The following is a 16,008-nucleotide window of genomic DNA, read 5'->3' as shown; positions in this document are numbered from 1 at the left end:
CGCGAACGTCGTTCTCAAGCACCCACGGAGACAGGGGCGACTTTATACATAACGAACGGTCAACATCGAATGGACGATAGAATTGGATCTCTCATTTGCATGCGAGCCAGGAGATTAGATCAGGTCGTTAAGGCGACATCTTTCGACGTTTGAATAATCCTAAATCTTAAGGGGACACTAAATTTTAAATATTTAATATTATAAATATAACAACAACAAAAAAAAAGGCAAGGGATGTTGCGTCGCCCGTGACCTACGAGGTGGGTCAGAAAAGTAATGAGAGCGTGTTTGTAAACTTTTTTTCTTTGATCGATCTCAACCTTCTTTCACCTTTGTTAGTATAGCCTTTAATTCCTAATTCTTTTTTCTTTGTGTGTGTGTGTGTTGATTAAAAAAATATTTTATGTTAAAACAGTACCTCAGTGGAACGATCTCCCACGTGATGCTGCCCTATCTTGATACCAACGATACCCTTTAGAATGGTTTATGTGATTTTTCTTTCTGCAGCATAATTATTGGTACCTGGCTCAGCTGCATGTGTCTTTCTTGTCAAGTTAGTGATAATGCGGTAACTTTTTTTTTTCACTTAACTTACCTCTCCCCTGTGCTTTTGCCGCCTAGCTGGAGCAGTACAGTGTTGATAAAAAATTATATAGACCAAGTAAATTACATTAAAATAAATATCAGGACCAGGCATGTCTTTATTCATATAGTACAATAAGGCAAACCACTACCTTTCTAGCACAGAGTTTGAAGTTCACAGAAAACGAACATAGAAGTAGCAAACAGGTCAGAACAAAATCAAAGAACGAAATACAAAATTTGGTACACTACTTCCGCAAACAGTTAAAACACTTTGAGCAGACAGCTTAACTTTCCACAGCTAACCACTACCCGACTGGTCTCCAAATTTTTCTTTCTCTCATGTACAGGTAGAAACACTGACAAGCCAGATTACCTGACTGGCTACATACACAGATATCGAGACGACCACCGCGGAGGATACCAAGTTGGCCAGCAAGTACAATCACAAGGTACCAAGGTGACCAAGAAGCATACCAGAAAGTATACTACGACGGATACCGAACTGGCAACTACCAAGGACACTAGTGCGGCAGCCAAGCGGGATATAATACTGGATACTACCGAGAGTACGGGGACGGCTATTACAAAACGTTGATACGAGGAGCCCGCGAACAGGGACAGTTACAGGAACGACCGAGGGAACTACGGACGACAGAACAACCTACCGCGTAACCAAACCGCTGGAAGAAGAGCCACATGAAGACTCAGGAAAGTCGAGATATGTAGCGTTGTCGCTTCAATAGACGCGTACCGTTCACACCTAATGTGTCGTGCATAATGGGGTATCGTTCTGCTCTCCGGCGTTGAATCAGCCCATGCCATAGTCATGATTTACTTGTTGTTCATTATGTCGTGTACGTAAATGACCATCATGCATCTGCTGCTGTTGTGGAAAAGTTTAAGGAGCTTTGAGTTCCGTAAACTCCCTGGAAAGCACGAGTTGCATAAAAAATTCTCATACATACACAATTCTAATCTAATACATACAAAATACATCGGTTCCATACAAACTCTAATATCCGGCAAACTTCAAGAGAACATACCCTGATTCCCTGTCTTGAGTTGCGACATTTTGCGGCCATTAAGGAGAGACATGCTTTGCCCTGTGATGGTTGGCGAGGTTGTGCTTCCACTTAAACGCCTCCCTACATAAGCTGCACTGGAATGGCCGTTCTTCGCTGTGCGTCTTCATGTGATCTTTGACTTTGTGTTTCCAGGCAAATCCCTTTCCACACACTTCACACTTGTAGGGCTTCTCCTTGGTGTGCACCGGGGTGTGGGCTTCCAACTGCCCCTTTGTGAGAAAATCTTTTGTGCACATGGAGCACGACCACTTCTTGATCCCGCATCCGTGAACACCTTCCATGTGCCTTACGTAACTATCTTCCCTGTAGAAGGGTTTCGAACAAATGATGCACACGTCGACGGGCTCATCAGTGTGTCTCCGCATGTGACTGACGAATGCATGGGGATTTTTATACTTTGCTCCACATACGGCGCATATGTTATCACTTCGTCCGAGATGCACAAAGTTGATGTGAACATACATGCATCTCTCCTTGACTTCCTTTCCGCATATCTTGCACCGCACCCGAAATGCCGTGGTATGTTTGTAATAGTGGGCTCGTAAAAGGTTACCCGCAAAGTACTTGAAGCATACTTCGCAGCGCTCCTTTTTTGCCGAATGCGCCTCAACGTGGGCCCGAAACTGAGGTTTGCCGGAGAACACCTTGCCACAGGTTTTGCACTCGTAGCGCTGTCTGTTCGAAAAATGGATCTCTCGATGGATGATGTAGGCACTGGAGACCTTGAAGCGTTTCAGGCAGACAGGGCACTCAAACCGTCTCTTGGTCGTGTGGCAGCCCTGGTAGTGATTCCGAAAGGTGCGCTTGTCAACCAACACGGTCCCGCATATGAGGCATTCCAGGCGTCCGTTCGGGAGCTTGTGTGCCAGAAGCTTCAAGTGTTCTTCCCCGAACGGCTGCATGATGAAGGATTATGTTACAACTGTAGTTGACACCGATTGGTAGGAAGAGCATAGGTGTTTCATGCAGTTTTCGAGGGGAATTTAATTTCCGCGATAGAAATGCGCAATAGTTTCCCTGGACCTCTGTTTATTGTACCTGGATACGTATGAAATGAAGTGACATCCGATCGCGTTTTTCTATAACGCGAGGATGTCACTCCATTTCATACGTTACTTAACAGCCTTCACCCTAACATACCGTTTACGATAGAGAAGGAGAATAACCATAGTCTTCCTTTTCTTGACATTTTAGTTTACTCGTGACGAGTCAGGACGCATTAACACTTCTGTTTACCGCAAACTATGTGACACTGGATCTCTCCTAGACTTTTATTCATACCACGCACCTGAACACAAACGTGCTGTTGTCAGAAGCCTTTACAAACGTCTAGATGCAGTTTCAAGCACTCGCCAAGCAAGAGAAACCGAACATAACCTATCAAGTGACATCCTCACCAAGAACCATTACCCTGTCGACTTCGTCAAAAGTACCATTTCTAGAATGTCTGATGTTCATGAGAAGAACCCCACTCCTGAAAACATTGTATGCATTCCCAATGTTCGGGGCCTATCAGAAGCTGTGCGAAGAATTTTAAAACCACTTGGCGTACACACAGCCTTCAAACCCATCAGAACACTATATAATATTTTATGTCATCCCAAAGACCCTGTGCCCCACATGGAAGAATCTGGTGTTGTATACACGTCGGAATGTCAACAATGCAGTGCCTGCTACGTGGGAGAAACCGGAAGAAAGAAAGCCACGAGACTGAAAGCACACCAAAGATATCAAAGCCACCGGCAGTGAATCATCGCACAGAACTTGTCGAGCACGTGCTAAAAACAGGTCATTCTTTTGACTTTCGCAATGCAAAGACCGTGGCACACGAGCATAGATGGAGGGTAAGAAAATTTTTGGAATCTTCCCAAGCAGCACAATGTACTAAAAGTCGAGTGCAATAGGGGTGAACGGGTAGGTGGAAGGCCTTGAACAGACTCGTGAAACTAAAGAACATTGATAAGACACATACCGTCCACCCCTATTGCACTCGACTTTCAGTACATTGTGCTGCTTGGGTTGGCACATTCACCGTGATGATAACGCATGTAACAGTCACAAAGGGCCACTACCTGATTGCTACAAGGTCATGACTAAGCTATCAGTAGAACTCGGATAGCGTACTGTTTCTTGTTTCATTCTGATGATGATGCCCGAACAGGCATTGAAACGTCATAGTACATTTCGTTTCATTGTTACGTCAAGCCAGTGTGTGTAAGTTTTCCCCATGATGTCCTCTGGCTGTGGTCTATCTTCAATCTCATTAAGTTTTGGAGTTCTTTGTATATGCTTCTTGTTGGGGAACGCTTTCGAGCCCCAACCCCCGCAAGCATCGAAAACTCCACCTGAGTAAATGGTGCGCCTCCCTTCTTCAGTCCGTCTTTTACCCCACTTTTTAAAGAGTCCTACAATATTTTCTTTAATATTGTCCCACCATTCAATTGACGCTATCACATCTGGAGTTTCTGCTTGTAATAGTTCGGCTACTCCTCTGACAACCTCTTCGTCTTCTAACAGCAACGTGTTTAAGCGCCACCTGCTTGGACGTCTACCTGGCCCTTGCCCCGCTTTAAGGGTAAGCATGACTATATCGTGGTCACTAATAACAAAAGCAAGCGTTCCCAGCTTTGAGGACTTCACAATCCAGAGTTTCCTGCTGTAAATCTGTTGCAACATAGACGCGATCTAGTCTTACGTCTCTACCAGGCGCATGAAATGTATATCCAGACAAACTTCCGTACAAGAGCTCCCAGTCTACGAACCTGTGAGCACCCACAAACCCACGAAGCTCTTTCGCTTTCCAAGGCTGTGGTCTCTCACTTACCTTTATCTTATCGTATCCTACACGCAAAACGCAGTTGAAATCCCCGGTCAAAATATGCATTCCCCCACCCAGCATATATCCGTCGAGTGATCTGAAAAATATATTCCGTAGGTAGTTATCTACCGGAGCATAGATATTTACCACTTTATATGTGGTCCCCCTGTAACTGATATCAACTGGTAGCTGTTTCGACTTTATTGAAAATGCAGCGAAATCACCCTTATATCTCTCATCATCCCAATGCGCCTTACACAGCTGTTTCGGCCTGATTTGGCCGTCGTGAGCAGTACGCAGCCAGGCAACGTTTGAGCGGATGGCATCAGAACCTCACGTAACACGTGATTCCTCCCGTCAGGGTGTGCTAACACACCACAAAAAGCCCAGTGCATAGCCTGCGAAATATATAAGGGACACCACGTGTTATACAACCTTCTGACACCATACCCTCAAACGTTGTCTGCCTGCGTACAGCTGGCAATGGCCGGTAAGGCCGGAACAGCTGTCCAGTATTGTGGTGGCCACGTTTGACCACTTACAAACATATATATATAAATATATACAGGGTGTTTGCATTAACGTGTTCAGAAATGTTACTTAAAGCGAGCGATAAAAGAGAAACGAGCAATAGTTTTCAGCAACTTGAATACGGAACAGGTGAAGCAGCACCTGTTTCTTACTCACGTAGCAGAAAAGTGCCACTTGCGTTTCTTTTATCGCTCGCTTCAAATATATTTTCTGGACACGTCAGAGCAAACACCCTGTATACATAAACACGGACAGGATAGACACGCAACAACTCAAGTGGTATGAGATGCAGCGTGTTTGAGCGGCTTTCATGTATTTGACTGTTTTTCCGTTTTGAGCTGTTCTGCTTCTTCCAGTGATTTACCCAGGCACCCTCAGCACCCCCTACACCCCAATCCCCATAACATTTTACCGGTGCATCCCCCGCCGGGAGGGGCCGGGCATGCTATTTCAGCTTTAGACACATATCACTATAATGATACGTTAAGCAGTCACTACGCAATGCCCACCTCCCATATTTTTCCAACACCACTCCGTGCTTAGGTTTATGGATAAAGCGCTCCTGTATGTAACTTAGGTGTATCACCATGGAGATTATGTGCTGCGATTGTTGTTTTGCGTTTCACTGACTGCGCCCTGGAATTCCGTTACGTTAAGCCCAGTTCAATTCAGTTCAAGTAAAAATTATAATTCAGTTTTATGTTGGAAACAGAAGCCCTCACCATGGGCTACAAGTAAATTAGACGGCATAAAGCGAGCTGTTCATAAATTATGAGGAACCTACTTAGGGACAGGCACACAGAACAGCAGTCAGACCTCAGGTGCTTCACACTGGCTAGCTTGCCTTATTCTTCTGATTTGGTCATCGGGGCAAATCCTAAACCGGCCCGAATATAAACAAATCAAGCTGAATTGAATGAATTGAATGCTTATTTCCTCAAATAATATTTGATGGGGAAAACTGAAAAAGAAAAGCTACAGCCAGCTTAGCTAGTTCCCAGCACCCAAAACACTTGAAGTGCAACAAAAAAAGAATTGATGGGTTTGTTGACCCAAAATCATATTGTCCCGAGCTTAACAAGCGTCGAATATACACGTTAATCGCGATGGATGCCACACACGTGGATGGCACTTCGTACAAGAATGCGCGCAGCGGCGTCGACCTCTCGCAGCTCCTACTGGCTATTTGTGACGTCAGGTCTTACGAGCGCTCTTATTGGCTGCCGATAATAGATTGCTACAGCGTGGGTCAAAGTGATCGGTCGACTGCGCTGTGCGAGACGCGGACGGGATACGCCAAATACATCCGCAAGAAAAGGGGAGAGAGAAAAGACGACGCGTAGCGCGCTAACTTTTCGGACCCGCCACGCTCTCTTGCGCGATGCACTTGCACTTCTTGTACAAACGTGTCTCCCTGGGCTCGTATTTGTTCCCTTCTTTTTTGAGTACCTCCATGCTCTTTTTGAGAATTCGCAAGAAAAAACATCGGTTCGGCACGAAACCATAACGTCGTGCTCACCTCATTGTGAGTCTCCAAGTGCTTCTTGAATGCATAATCACCGCGGAGTACTGTGGCACAAACTATGCACTTGTGCTGCTCTTCCTCCGCGCAGCCTTCCTGTGCCTTCCGCGCCATAGCCCAGCTGACTGCAGTGCACGCTACGTGTGACTCGAAGGGCTCATTGCAGCGAGGCACCTGTATGAGGTTACGTCGATGCCGAAGGATATATCCCTGGAAGGTAGTGCGTCCGGAAGGTGCTTTCCAAGCCCGAGTCACCTGGCACCGTAACGACGAGATATTTGTCTGCCTTGAAGACCACTACAGCGCAATACATGGATTCGAGGAGACTCCTCGATATGGTGTCGTGCAGGCTTTTGTGCCTCTCTTCATGTTACAACCTGCAAACAAAATATGTGTTTTCTTAAGGACACGGCAGCGACAAGTTCCTTGATGGACAAACTGATAGATTCCATTTAGATTCCATAGATTCCCATTCTGCTTATCTCAGCAGCCTCCATTATCTCCCTGGTTAATGTGTCATTGTGTCTCCCAATACACTCCGTCTCCGCAAAACCCCCTTGACATCCACACGTCCCAAGTTGCACAATGTACTGAAAGTCGAGTGCAATAGGGGTGGACGGGTAGGTGGAAGTTCTTGAACAGGCTTGTGAAACTAAAGAACATTGATAAAACACATACAGGCCACCCCTATTGCACTCGACTTTCAGTGCATTGTGCTGCTTGGGGTGTTACAATGTTGGGCCAGCCATCCCTCCCTCTTATTTTTAACATTACTGTGTTCCCTCAACCTATGATTGACACACCGACTGGTTTGCCCTACATATCACCTACTGCACGATAAGGGAATCTTATAAACGACACCAGATACACACGGTATGAACTGCCGCATATGTCTGACCTCGCACTCCGAGGAGCTACCCTTAGAACGAGGTCGACGCCCCGCCACTTTCCGTAACTTTTTCGGGGCCGAAAATAGTACACTGACACCCGTCCTCGAAAACGCCTTTTTAAGCCTGTGTGACATAGTATGATTATACGGAATTACCACAGGACGTGTTCCACCTGTATAAACACCTGTATAAACAAGATCAAACAATGGTATTGATGATCGGTTTTGCTCCTTGCATTATCATGACCACTTTTTCTTTTTTTTCTAATGCGCCAGTAAATTTAAATTGACGCTATAGGGTGACTCGTGCAGTAGGCAGCCCCAAATAAGCTAACATCTGTATCAAATAAGAAAAGCATACGAAAATACACACAAGAAGACAAGGTCATGTTTTAACCACAGGGGTGACACAAACCCACCATTGTTGTAACTACCCTCAAGCGGGTGACTTTGGCCGAACTGCCATCTTGTCCTGGTCGCAAGCCGTAGAAAACGTCATTTTGATAATGAAAAAATGGCTATAGGTAGCAAGCGAGCTGATGAAGATGATGCATAATGTAAAAACCCCCGGACTACTGAACACGAAGGGACAGACACAAACACGAAGTCTCAAGTCTCTCTTGAGACTTCGTGTTTGTGTCTGTGCCTTCGTGTTCCCTAGTCTCGGGGTTTTTACATTATGCGTCATTTTCAGGTCATGTGACTTTCTTTACACGTCGTTTGCCGCTTACCGACATATTCCCCTCGTCATAACGCCAAGAGATGAACGTATTTTGCCAGCGTAAACTATGCGGTGCTTCTTCCACAACATGGTAGACCATTTCTCCTTAGTTTAAGTATATCGCATCGGCTCAGTGAATCTTAACGCGCGGTCGTCATCACATCTTTGGAAGTCGTCAACAGTACGAGGCCTTATGCGCAAAATTGCGCGTTTTGCTTCGGGATTATCGGATAAAAATAATTATCGTGACCGAAAGACATCCAAAAATTCGCACAGAAACAACCCCAACACCATTGTTTACAAACGGTTTGGCCGCTGATCACGGGCGGCGCCATCTTTAAGGTCACGTGCGCATTGACTTTTGCTGTGACGTACGACCAGGACCTGTCCAGGATGCATTACGTTCGCACTGCACGCTTTCGTCTACTGAGCAATACATTGGATGCCACCCCTGCGGTTTTAACCCACCACCTCCTCCACGAGACTCAGAACAATGTTGTGAGCATGACAGCTCTTTCTTTCTGTTCTCCGGAACACAACAGGTGCGGAGAGACAGTATTGTTTCTCTGCTACTGACAGTTTTAGACCCTAACAATTCAATTGTTGTATATTTCATAATTCTTGGTAGGCCAGCACGTAAGAATGACGCACCCATAGGGTTGACGAAGAGACACGAACGCACAATACGCTATTCACCCGAGAGTGCGTCGTAAGCTGAGCTGAAGATGAGAGTGATATTCCTGTTCCTTTTTATCGGAGCGATCCCTGGTGAGTTTAACGACGATGCAATGTGATATGCTGCCCAGACTCAGAATATTCGAAGTCCGTTCAGAACACATTCGATGTTAGTTTTGTGGAAACATCGTTCCTTGTGGAACTTGCTTGACGCGATGATACTGCAACTTGTAATTTTGACTTTATTGTTCTCACTTTAAGAAAAAAAGACGCAGTAATTTTACTTCTTTTGGGGACTACATGTACTACCACAAAAAATAGTCCCTTTCGGGAGTATATGCACGCGAGTAAATGAATGTCACAGACTGGAGACTGCATTTCACGCTATGTTCTAAGAGTCCCAAGTACATGATTGGTGTGCATGAATGAGAATTCTTCGAATCAAACCGCCAACCGTGATATACCAAAGAGTGATATATAAAATATATTGAGTGTTATATAAAATTTTGCCACATAGACATAGGGCGCTGTTTGTGAAGAAGGAACCGCTAACTGTTTCTTACACTGTATGGGCGGAAGACTGTGAAGTTGTCTAGGTTATGCGAGTCTTATACATTCAAATTGACGAAGAGCACATGTTTACGTTGACTGTTGCATTCGGAAGACCATTTGTGAAGTTTTGTGACAATTTGCAGTCCTGGATAGTAAATGTCGGGGTTAGGGGACTAAAATGGAGAGTAATTGCAGTCTCGGGGACTAGAAGCTGCAATTACTCTCCATTTTACTTGTTTTTTTTTTTTTCCTTAGAGTGTGGCAGTTGAAACAATTTACGATCTTGACAATACACACTGACGCCTCGATTTCGATAGGCGATCGTCACTGCAATATGATATATTCTAATCTCGTTCTTGTGTCCGTCTATCGTCCTCAGGATATCATATAGGACTTGTCACTCTACTATGACTTTCAGACACTACCGCTTCTCCAGTCTTTAAGACTGCCTTACTCGGCGATTTCGATTTCCCGCTTATCGACTGGCTGACTCTGGCACTGATTCTCACGCGTTCCGTAAGCTTTTGACCCAAAGTAATTTAAACTGTTCGAAAATGGTCAATGACCCCGAAGAAGCATTAACATCCGAAGAGCATAATGGCCACAGCACGGTTTCTCGAATTCACTCATTTGCACACGTTTTTGCGTACTTGTGTACTTTATACGCAGCGTGAGAGCATTACTCGCATGTATACTTTCCAATAACAATTTACATTCAGTAATACGAGCATCAGTAGTGTCAGCTGACTACAATATTGTGACTGTTCCTTTGCTACCATGATTCGTGCTCTGATGTAGTACTGAGCAATGGTGACTTGCACAAGTAACAGCATGACGTCTTTGATGTTATCAACAATGAATATATATTGCTTCGTTCCAAAGCCGCGCATATGATGAAACATACCGCTAAGAAAGCATTTCGGTTGAGCTGAACAGTTGTCCCTCACCAAATGCATGTAGTTTCACGTTAACACGTAATTTCATTTCTTCTGGCATTAGTTTTCCACCCACAAACGCGTTTTGAAGTAGATGTCTTGGCTGGGTCGAAAGTAACATCTCCATATTTTTCTTTCATTTCCAATTGTAACTACAATTTATGTAAGACGTCGACAACCCGTCCCAAATATACCGCTCGGTACTTCTTGCACTGATCCCGATTTCGTTTTGCACATATTCCTCTAAAAATCAAAAGTAAATTTGAAAGTCCATTTGTATTATTTCTATTGTTTTTTGTGGGTAAATATCAAACCCAGGGCTTCCAACAGGTAACCGAGATCTACAGTTTGGAGAAAGTCCTCGATCTATGAACTCGACCAAGCTCGCCCGCCGACTGTGTCGGCGCCAAACGACGATTTTAACTTGTTGGCTGTGACACCTTCAGTGTAGATGAATCCGATAGGTCCGTGTCCAACCAATGCGATCGCGGTTAACTCGGCTCTGTTCCAAGATCGTTCGGTACGCCACTGTTTTTGAAAGTGAGCCTTTCTTATCTTCATATTTTAGGGTTTATCCCAAAAAGCATGTGCAGAAAGAAAGAAAGGTGCCCGCGAGCTTTGTAGACGAAATGCCTACGCTGTGTGCTGCCGCCGTCGTCGTCGTCACTGGCAGAAAGAAAGTGAACTGCACCACATCGTAGAGAACAAGGCGCGTCAAACGAATGAAGCGCAGAACTATATTGTACGGTGCCACATTTTCTGTGCAGCATTTTAGTCCTTATTACCAATCCGCGTAAGTTCGTCACTTTTTCTTGCTGCTTCTACACTGCTCTCCGACAGACTAGAGCAGACGACGTTGTGTGTACCTCCGCGTTGGCGTCGATTGGGTGCTACAATACTGCAAATGACGTAACAATGGATAGAGGTATCTCGATGGCGGTACGTCTGCTCGCCTGTATCGGGGGGGGGGGGGATGCGTTTTTTGTATTACCGCTGCACCCGTTACGAAGGAGAAGTATTGAACAAGAACTTGTAAATAGAATTACGAAGCGTAGAGGGACACTATTACACCTATTACACCCGTAACTAAATAGCTGCAAATAGGAGTTCTTACCTCCTTTAACGCTTTCTCTCTCTTTTGCCAACGCTACAGCAAGGTCCAGGAGGAATCAAGACAGTGAAGGCGGAGACATCTGCAACCTGTCTGGACGTCCCAGAGGCAGTTGCAGAGAGCGCCACAGACTGTATTACTACACCAGGGGGAAATGTCGTGCGTTTACTTTCAGAGGGTGCATGAATGAAGGAGGCAGAAACAAGTTCGAGACATTAGAGGCCTGTCAGCGGACATGCATGGGTAAGGTACTAGCTACATGTGCTGGGAACCGAGGCTAACGCGATGTGCTATAGAACGTTAATGAAAAACGGTGGCTTTGAAAATGCATTGCCCACTTTTGCACTAATGAAAAAAAGTTGCCCCACGCTGTCGTCAGAACCTGACTGTAGTTAAACGGAACGCATTTGTAATTTTTACAAGCAACAACGTTTTCTTGGTCGTGAGCACTTCGATCCTTGTCACAACGAACCTCCAATGCCATAACGAATTTTGACGTGTGTCTCCTATAAGCTATAACGAATGTGCCGTGTACGTAATTAAAGGCCATATTACAGCGTTTACGGCTGCGTACGGCGTCTTACGTGTACCTTCGTTCCACCCTGAAGGACGTTTCGTGCCTAGGATCTCTTCAAGGCGCGTTGAGGAACAAGAGAGCGTAGGGAGGTAAACACATAACCCCAACGCAACTCCTTCTTCACTTGAAGTCTAAGGACACAAATTGAACACCGATTCTAGACGTGTTCGAGTTTCGGTACCGTAACGCTGGGTTCTGTCTACGTAACCCGGTAACAAAACCGGTGTAATAATGGCACCATATGCATCCTTCTACCTGTCTTTCAGCGCCTCTGGCATCTGTCTGCAAGGTACGGGAACCCAGAAACTGCGGTGGACGCAGACAAAGGACGCGTTATTATTTCAACACCGCTAGAGGACAATGCATGCAGTTCCAAACCAACTGTTCCGCATCGAGAGACGCGAATAACTTCAGGCGCCTCAGGGACTGCACTAAGACCTGTGCTGGTACGTAGAGTTGTGCAGACGGTCGAATTTCACCTTTCTTGAATCTTGAAATCTTTACCGTTTTAATTGCAGGTTGAGTCCAACTATCAAGTTGTACCACCATGTAGACGTCAACGGCTGTAAGGACGACTGGCTATTTTATTCTGTTTCGCACTTTATTGAAGGATAATGTTTGAAAAACTGGAATAATCTGCTTCAGTAAAGAGAATTAACGCGTCGTTAATTTTGATTGTCTATGTTTTTCTTTCTGGTTTACTTGCTTATCTAGCTACGGTTTTTAGACTTGCAAGAATTGCTGCCAATAACTGAAACACCAGACAACGCGACACAGGCACTGACACAAATGACACATACACGGATAGCGTTGTGCGCGCGCGTCCTCTGTCTGTGTCTCCGTCGCGTTGCCTCATCATGTTTCAGTGCAACAACCAACCAACACGCTCTCGCACTTCCATTACCAAGAAGTAAGTTCCCTGGCGTGGTTTTCGAGAACCAGAATAAAAACTACTCCTCTGAAGACATCCTGTTTCGTTTTTCTCCCTCGTATTGCAAACTGTAGGCTTTTTCTCCCTCCCATACTCCTTGCCCCAAGGATCCTCTATGTACGTCAGCCGTCACGTGAGCATGACGTCCCCAAGGGAGAAAGTCGAGCGGAGGACTGCGCCGTTGCTGGGAACGCAGACAGGTGTTTCTTTCTATGAGTGTACTGAATCGAAGGCTGGGTCGTGATACCTGTGTTTACATTGACGCTACTCTGCATTTTGCTCTGCATAACGTATGATTGCTACTCATAATGGGCAAACGCTAGCACGCAACAACCAAGTATCGCGCAAACAGGCATGCGCAAGTCACGTGCGGCATTGCTTTTATGCACGTCACGCGAGAGCTCGCTGCGGCCTTTACGCAGGACCAACTGCGGCATAGAAAAAAAAAAAAATCGATTATAAATCGTGCGTTACGATTTCTTCAGAAATATTTTGCACAGCAGTTGTGAGGAATATTAGAAATCGGAAGGCAGTGTTTCCCGGACCTGTGTTTTCGACCGGACTGTCACTTTAAAGTACATGACATCTACTTGGAAAAGCCATTGGGGACCATGAGATATGAGCGTGACAGCATCATGGACAACTCCATCACGTGAAAGCTGGTCAACATAGACACACAACGACAGAAGCGTGATTTTGAAGGGCGCACGCCGAGTTGTATGTCGCGCGTTACTTGTAACTTTTTTGGCAGCGAAGTAACGGCTTAGCTACTTTCCAAGAAACTGTAACCGTAGTAACGTATTTCGTTACAAAAAATTGATAACCCGTTACTTCTTTTACCCGTTACTTTCTTTTTTTTTTTGTCGTCCTTTTGCGCAAGGGTTCCGCAAGTGCACCGCGGTCTACGGTGACCAGGAGCTGACGGAATTTCTTCATACTACGGGGGATTATGGCCTTTCCGTAATGAAAAGCCCACTTCCCTCGTGTGCATGAACTTTTTTTTTTTTTTTTTTTTGAGGTTGATACGTCTGTTCCTTCAAGTGCTTCCGTTGAGCGTGTGTTGAGTTTCGCCGCTGATGCATTCTAAAGAAAAAGCAGAAAAATAAGCTATAGACATTTTGAGCTGCAAGAGCTACTGAAAGTAAATTCAGTATGAAGTATCGGTGAAAACTAAAGCATGATAGCAGAATTTGGCGTTCTGCAACATGATTTGTAACGGAAAAGTAACTCGTTAGTAACGAGTAACAGTATGCAGTTACGTTTGTTTTGTGACGTATACAAGTATGGGCATACCGTATTTGCTCGTATAACGAACGCGCTTTTTTACCCGAAAGCGTTGCGAAAAAGTAGCGAGATACCGATATCGACACTGTTACTAAAAAAAGAAACGCGTTACTTTACCCCGTACTTGAACCGAAAATAAGAAGTCCCACGAAATCTGCAACATCGAAATCTCCCTTACGTGAACAATCCACACAGCAACTATACTTTGTGATGAAACAATTTTGAGAGAAAAGAGCTTTGCAAAAAGAAAAAGAACAAGCAGAATATATATCATACAGCTTAGACACTCTCGTTCGACTGTTAGCCTCTCTCATCCTATTGCGCTTTTCAGTAAGCGTGCCTGCACAGACGCTGAATAAGACGTTCCACTCAAACATAAAAAAAAAAAAGAAAAACAGTCGTAACGTTTCAGGGAGCTTTCTGCTTACACTACTTCATTCTATCCTCAAGCTTCTCTATTTATGCCCTCCCTTCTTTTCTCCTCGTCGTGTGCCCGCTTCATCATCCTCGGCTTTAGGAATCATCCTTCGACCCGGCTTCCCGTTTCAACAGTTATTTTTCTACTTCTCTATTTTTCTTTTTTTAAGACACTGTTATCCTTGGTAAAGCTGTCCACGTCACTGCTCCGTGCTAGGTATAATCATTAAAACTAAGAGATATGACGGGTGAAGGAAGAATGAACGATACAGAGTTCGGTAACGAAAAACGACAATACTGGCCTCGGGGCATGACTCCGGTGAGTCCTAATCGGGCCTCCCTCCTCACGTCTGATGACGCTAAAACCCGTCGGGCCATGGATCGCCCGGACCCCGAGGCTCCACCCTCATTGTAACGACGTTACGTACAACACTGCAGGGAGCTGACCACTCACCTTGTGTGCAGTTTTAGAGACCAGTTGGCGCCTTTGCGCGGCCTTCGGCGTGGTCCCACTGAAATAGCTCCACAAAACGCTAGCTGTTCACGTTCCGCGGCCTTGACAAGTATACTAGATAAACTGCTTGATAAAAAGCAGACGCTCGCACTGGAAGCGATTAGAGCGACATCTCGAACCACGGCCGCGAGGCAAAACAAAAACCGCAAAACATCGTTCTGGTGAGACTCGTATTTACAGCGCATGCTGTAACATCGCTCCTCCTTAGCGCTTCAACGAAATATTGTACTACAAACCGTTGGAGGAAATTTGGCACATATCCCAGCTTGAACATTTCCATTTGTGCAAAGAAGGGCATATTTTGCGGATACTTCTCAAGGAATCAATTGAGATAGCCGCACGTGCCAAATGCGTTAAATGAGCCATCTTTCAGTCCTCTTTTTACCTCTCCGGAGTTTTTTGAAGATATAGTGGGTTGTTGTCCATTAAACAATGCAACCATAATTTTCTGCGTGTTGTCTTGGAAACCGTACTTTTGCAATCGAATGGATTAGAAAGATTACCATCTATGTACCCGCTCGCGTCGTTCTCAAGCACACACGGAGACAGGGGCGAGGTTATACATAGCGAACGGTCAAGATATAATGGGCGATAGAATTCGATCTCTCATTTGCATGCGAGCCAGGAGATTAGATGCGGTCGTTAAGGCGACATCTTTCGACGTTTGAATAGTCTTCAATATTAAAGGGACACCGAAAAAAGGCACGGAATGTTGCGTGGCCCGTGACCTACGAGGTGCGTCAGAAAAGTAATGAGGGCGTGTTTGTAACCTTTTTGTCTTTAATCGATGTCATCCTTCTTTCACCTTTGTTAGTATAGCCTTTAATTCCGAATTATTTTCTCTCTTTTTTTTGCGTGTTG

At 45.1% G+C, this 16,008-nt stretch overlaps 2 protein-coding genes across 3 annotated transcripts; one reads left to right on the top strand and one right to left on the bottom strand.

The window, feature by feature from the left end:
• Nucleotides 1-662: 662 nt before the first annotated feature.
• On the bottom strand, nucleotides 663-15,188 carry LOC135397060 (zinc finger protein 234-like). Of its 2 annotated transcripts, XM_064628390.1 has the most exons (4): nucleotides 15,088-15,188; nucleotides 11,428-11,563; nucleotides 6,539-6,918; nucleotides 663-2,566 (listed from the first exon to the last, which is right to left on the bottom strand). In XM_064628390.1, exons 3-4 carry the CDS (start codon nucleotides 6,653-6,655, stop codon nucleotides 1,667-1,669), a joined length of 1,017 nt encoding a protein of 338 aa, XP_064484460.1. In that variant the 5' UTR covers nucleotides 6,656-6,918; nucleotides 11,428-11,563; nucleotides 15,088-15,188; the 3' UTR covers nucleotides 663-1,666. The 2 variants fall into 2 exon arrangements, with proteins under 2 accessions (XP_064484460.1, XP_064484459.1); XM_064628389.1 differs by lacking the exon at nucleotides 11,428-11,563.
• Nucleotides 8,788-12,664, top strand: LOC135397061 (protease inhibitor 1-like). The gene is made up of 4 exons (XM_064628392.1): nucleotides 8,788-8,919; nucleotides 11,467-11,667; nucleotides 12,268-12,447; nucleotides 12,520-12,664. Exons 1-4 carry the CDS (start codon nucleotides 8,877-8,879, stop codon nucleotides 12,522-12,524), a joined length of 429 nt encoding a protein of 142 aa, XP_064484462.1. The 5' UTR covers nucleotides 8,788-8,876; the 3' UTR covers nucleotides 12,525-12,664.
• Nucleotides 15,189-16,008: the final 820 nt, after the last annotated feature.

This window comes from Ornithodoros turicata, chromosome 6, assembly GCF_037126465.1.
Source record: "Ornithodoros turicata isolate Travis chromosome 6, ASM3712646v1, whole genome shotgun sequence".
Classification (NCBI taxonomy): Eukaryota; Metazoa; Arthropoda; class Arachnida; order Ixodida; family Argasidae; genus Ornithodoros; species Ornithodoros turicata.
This window is presented reverse-complemented; position numbering and strand designations above follow the sequence as displayed.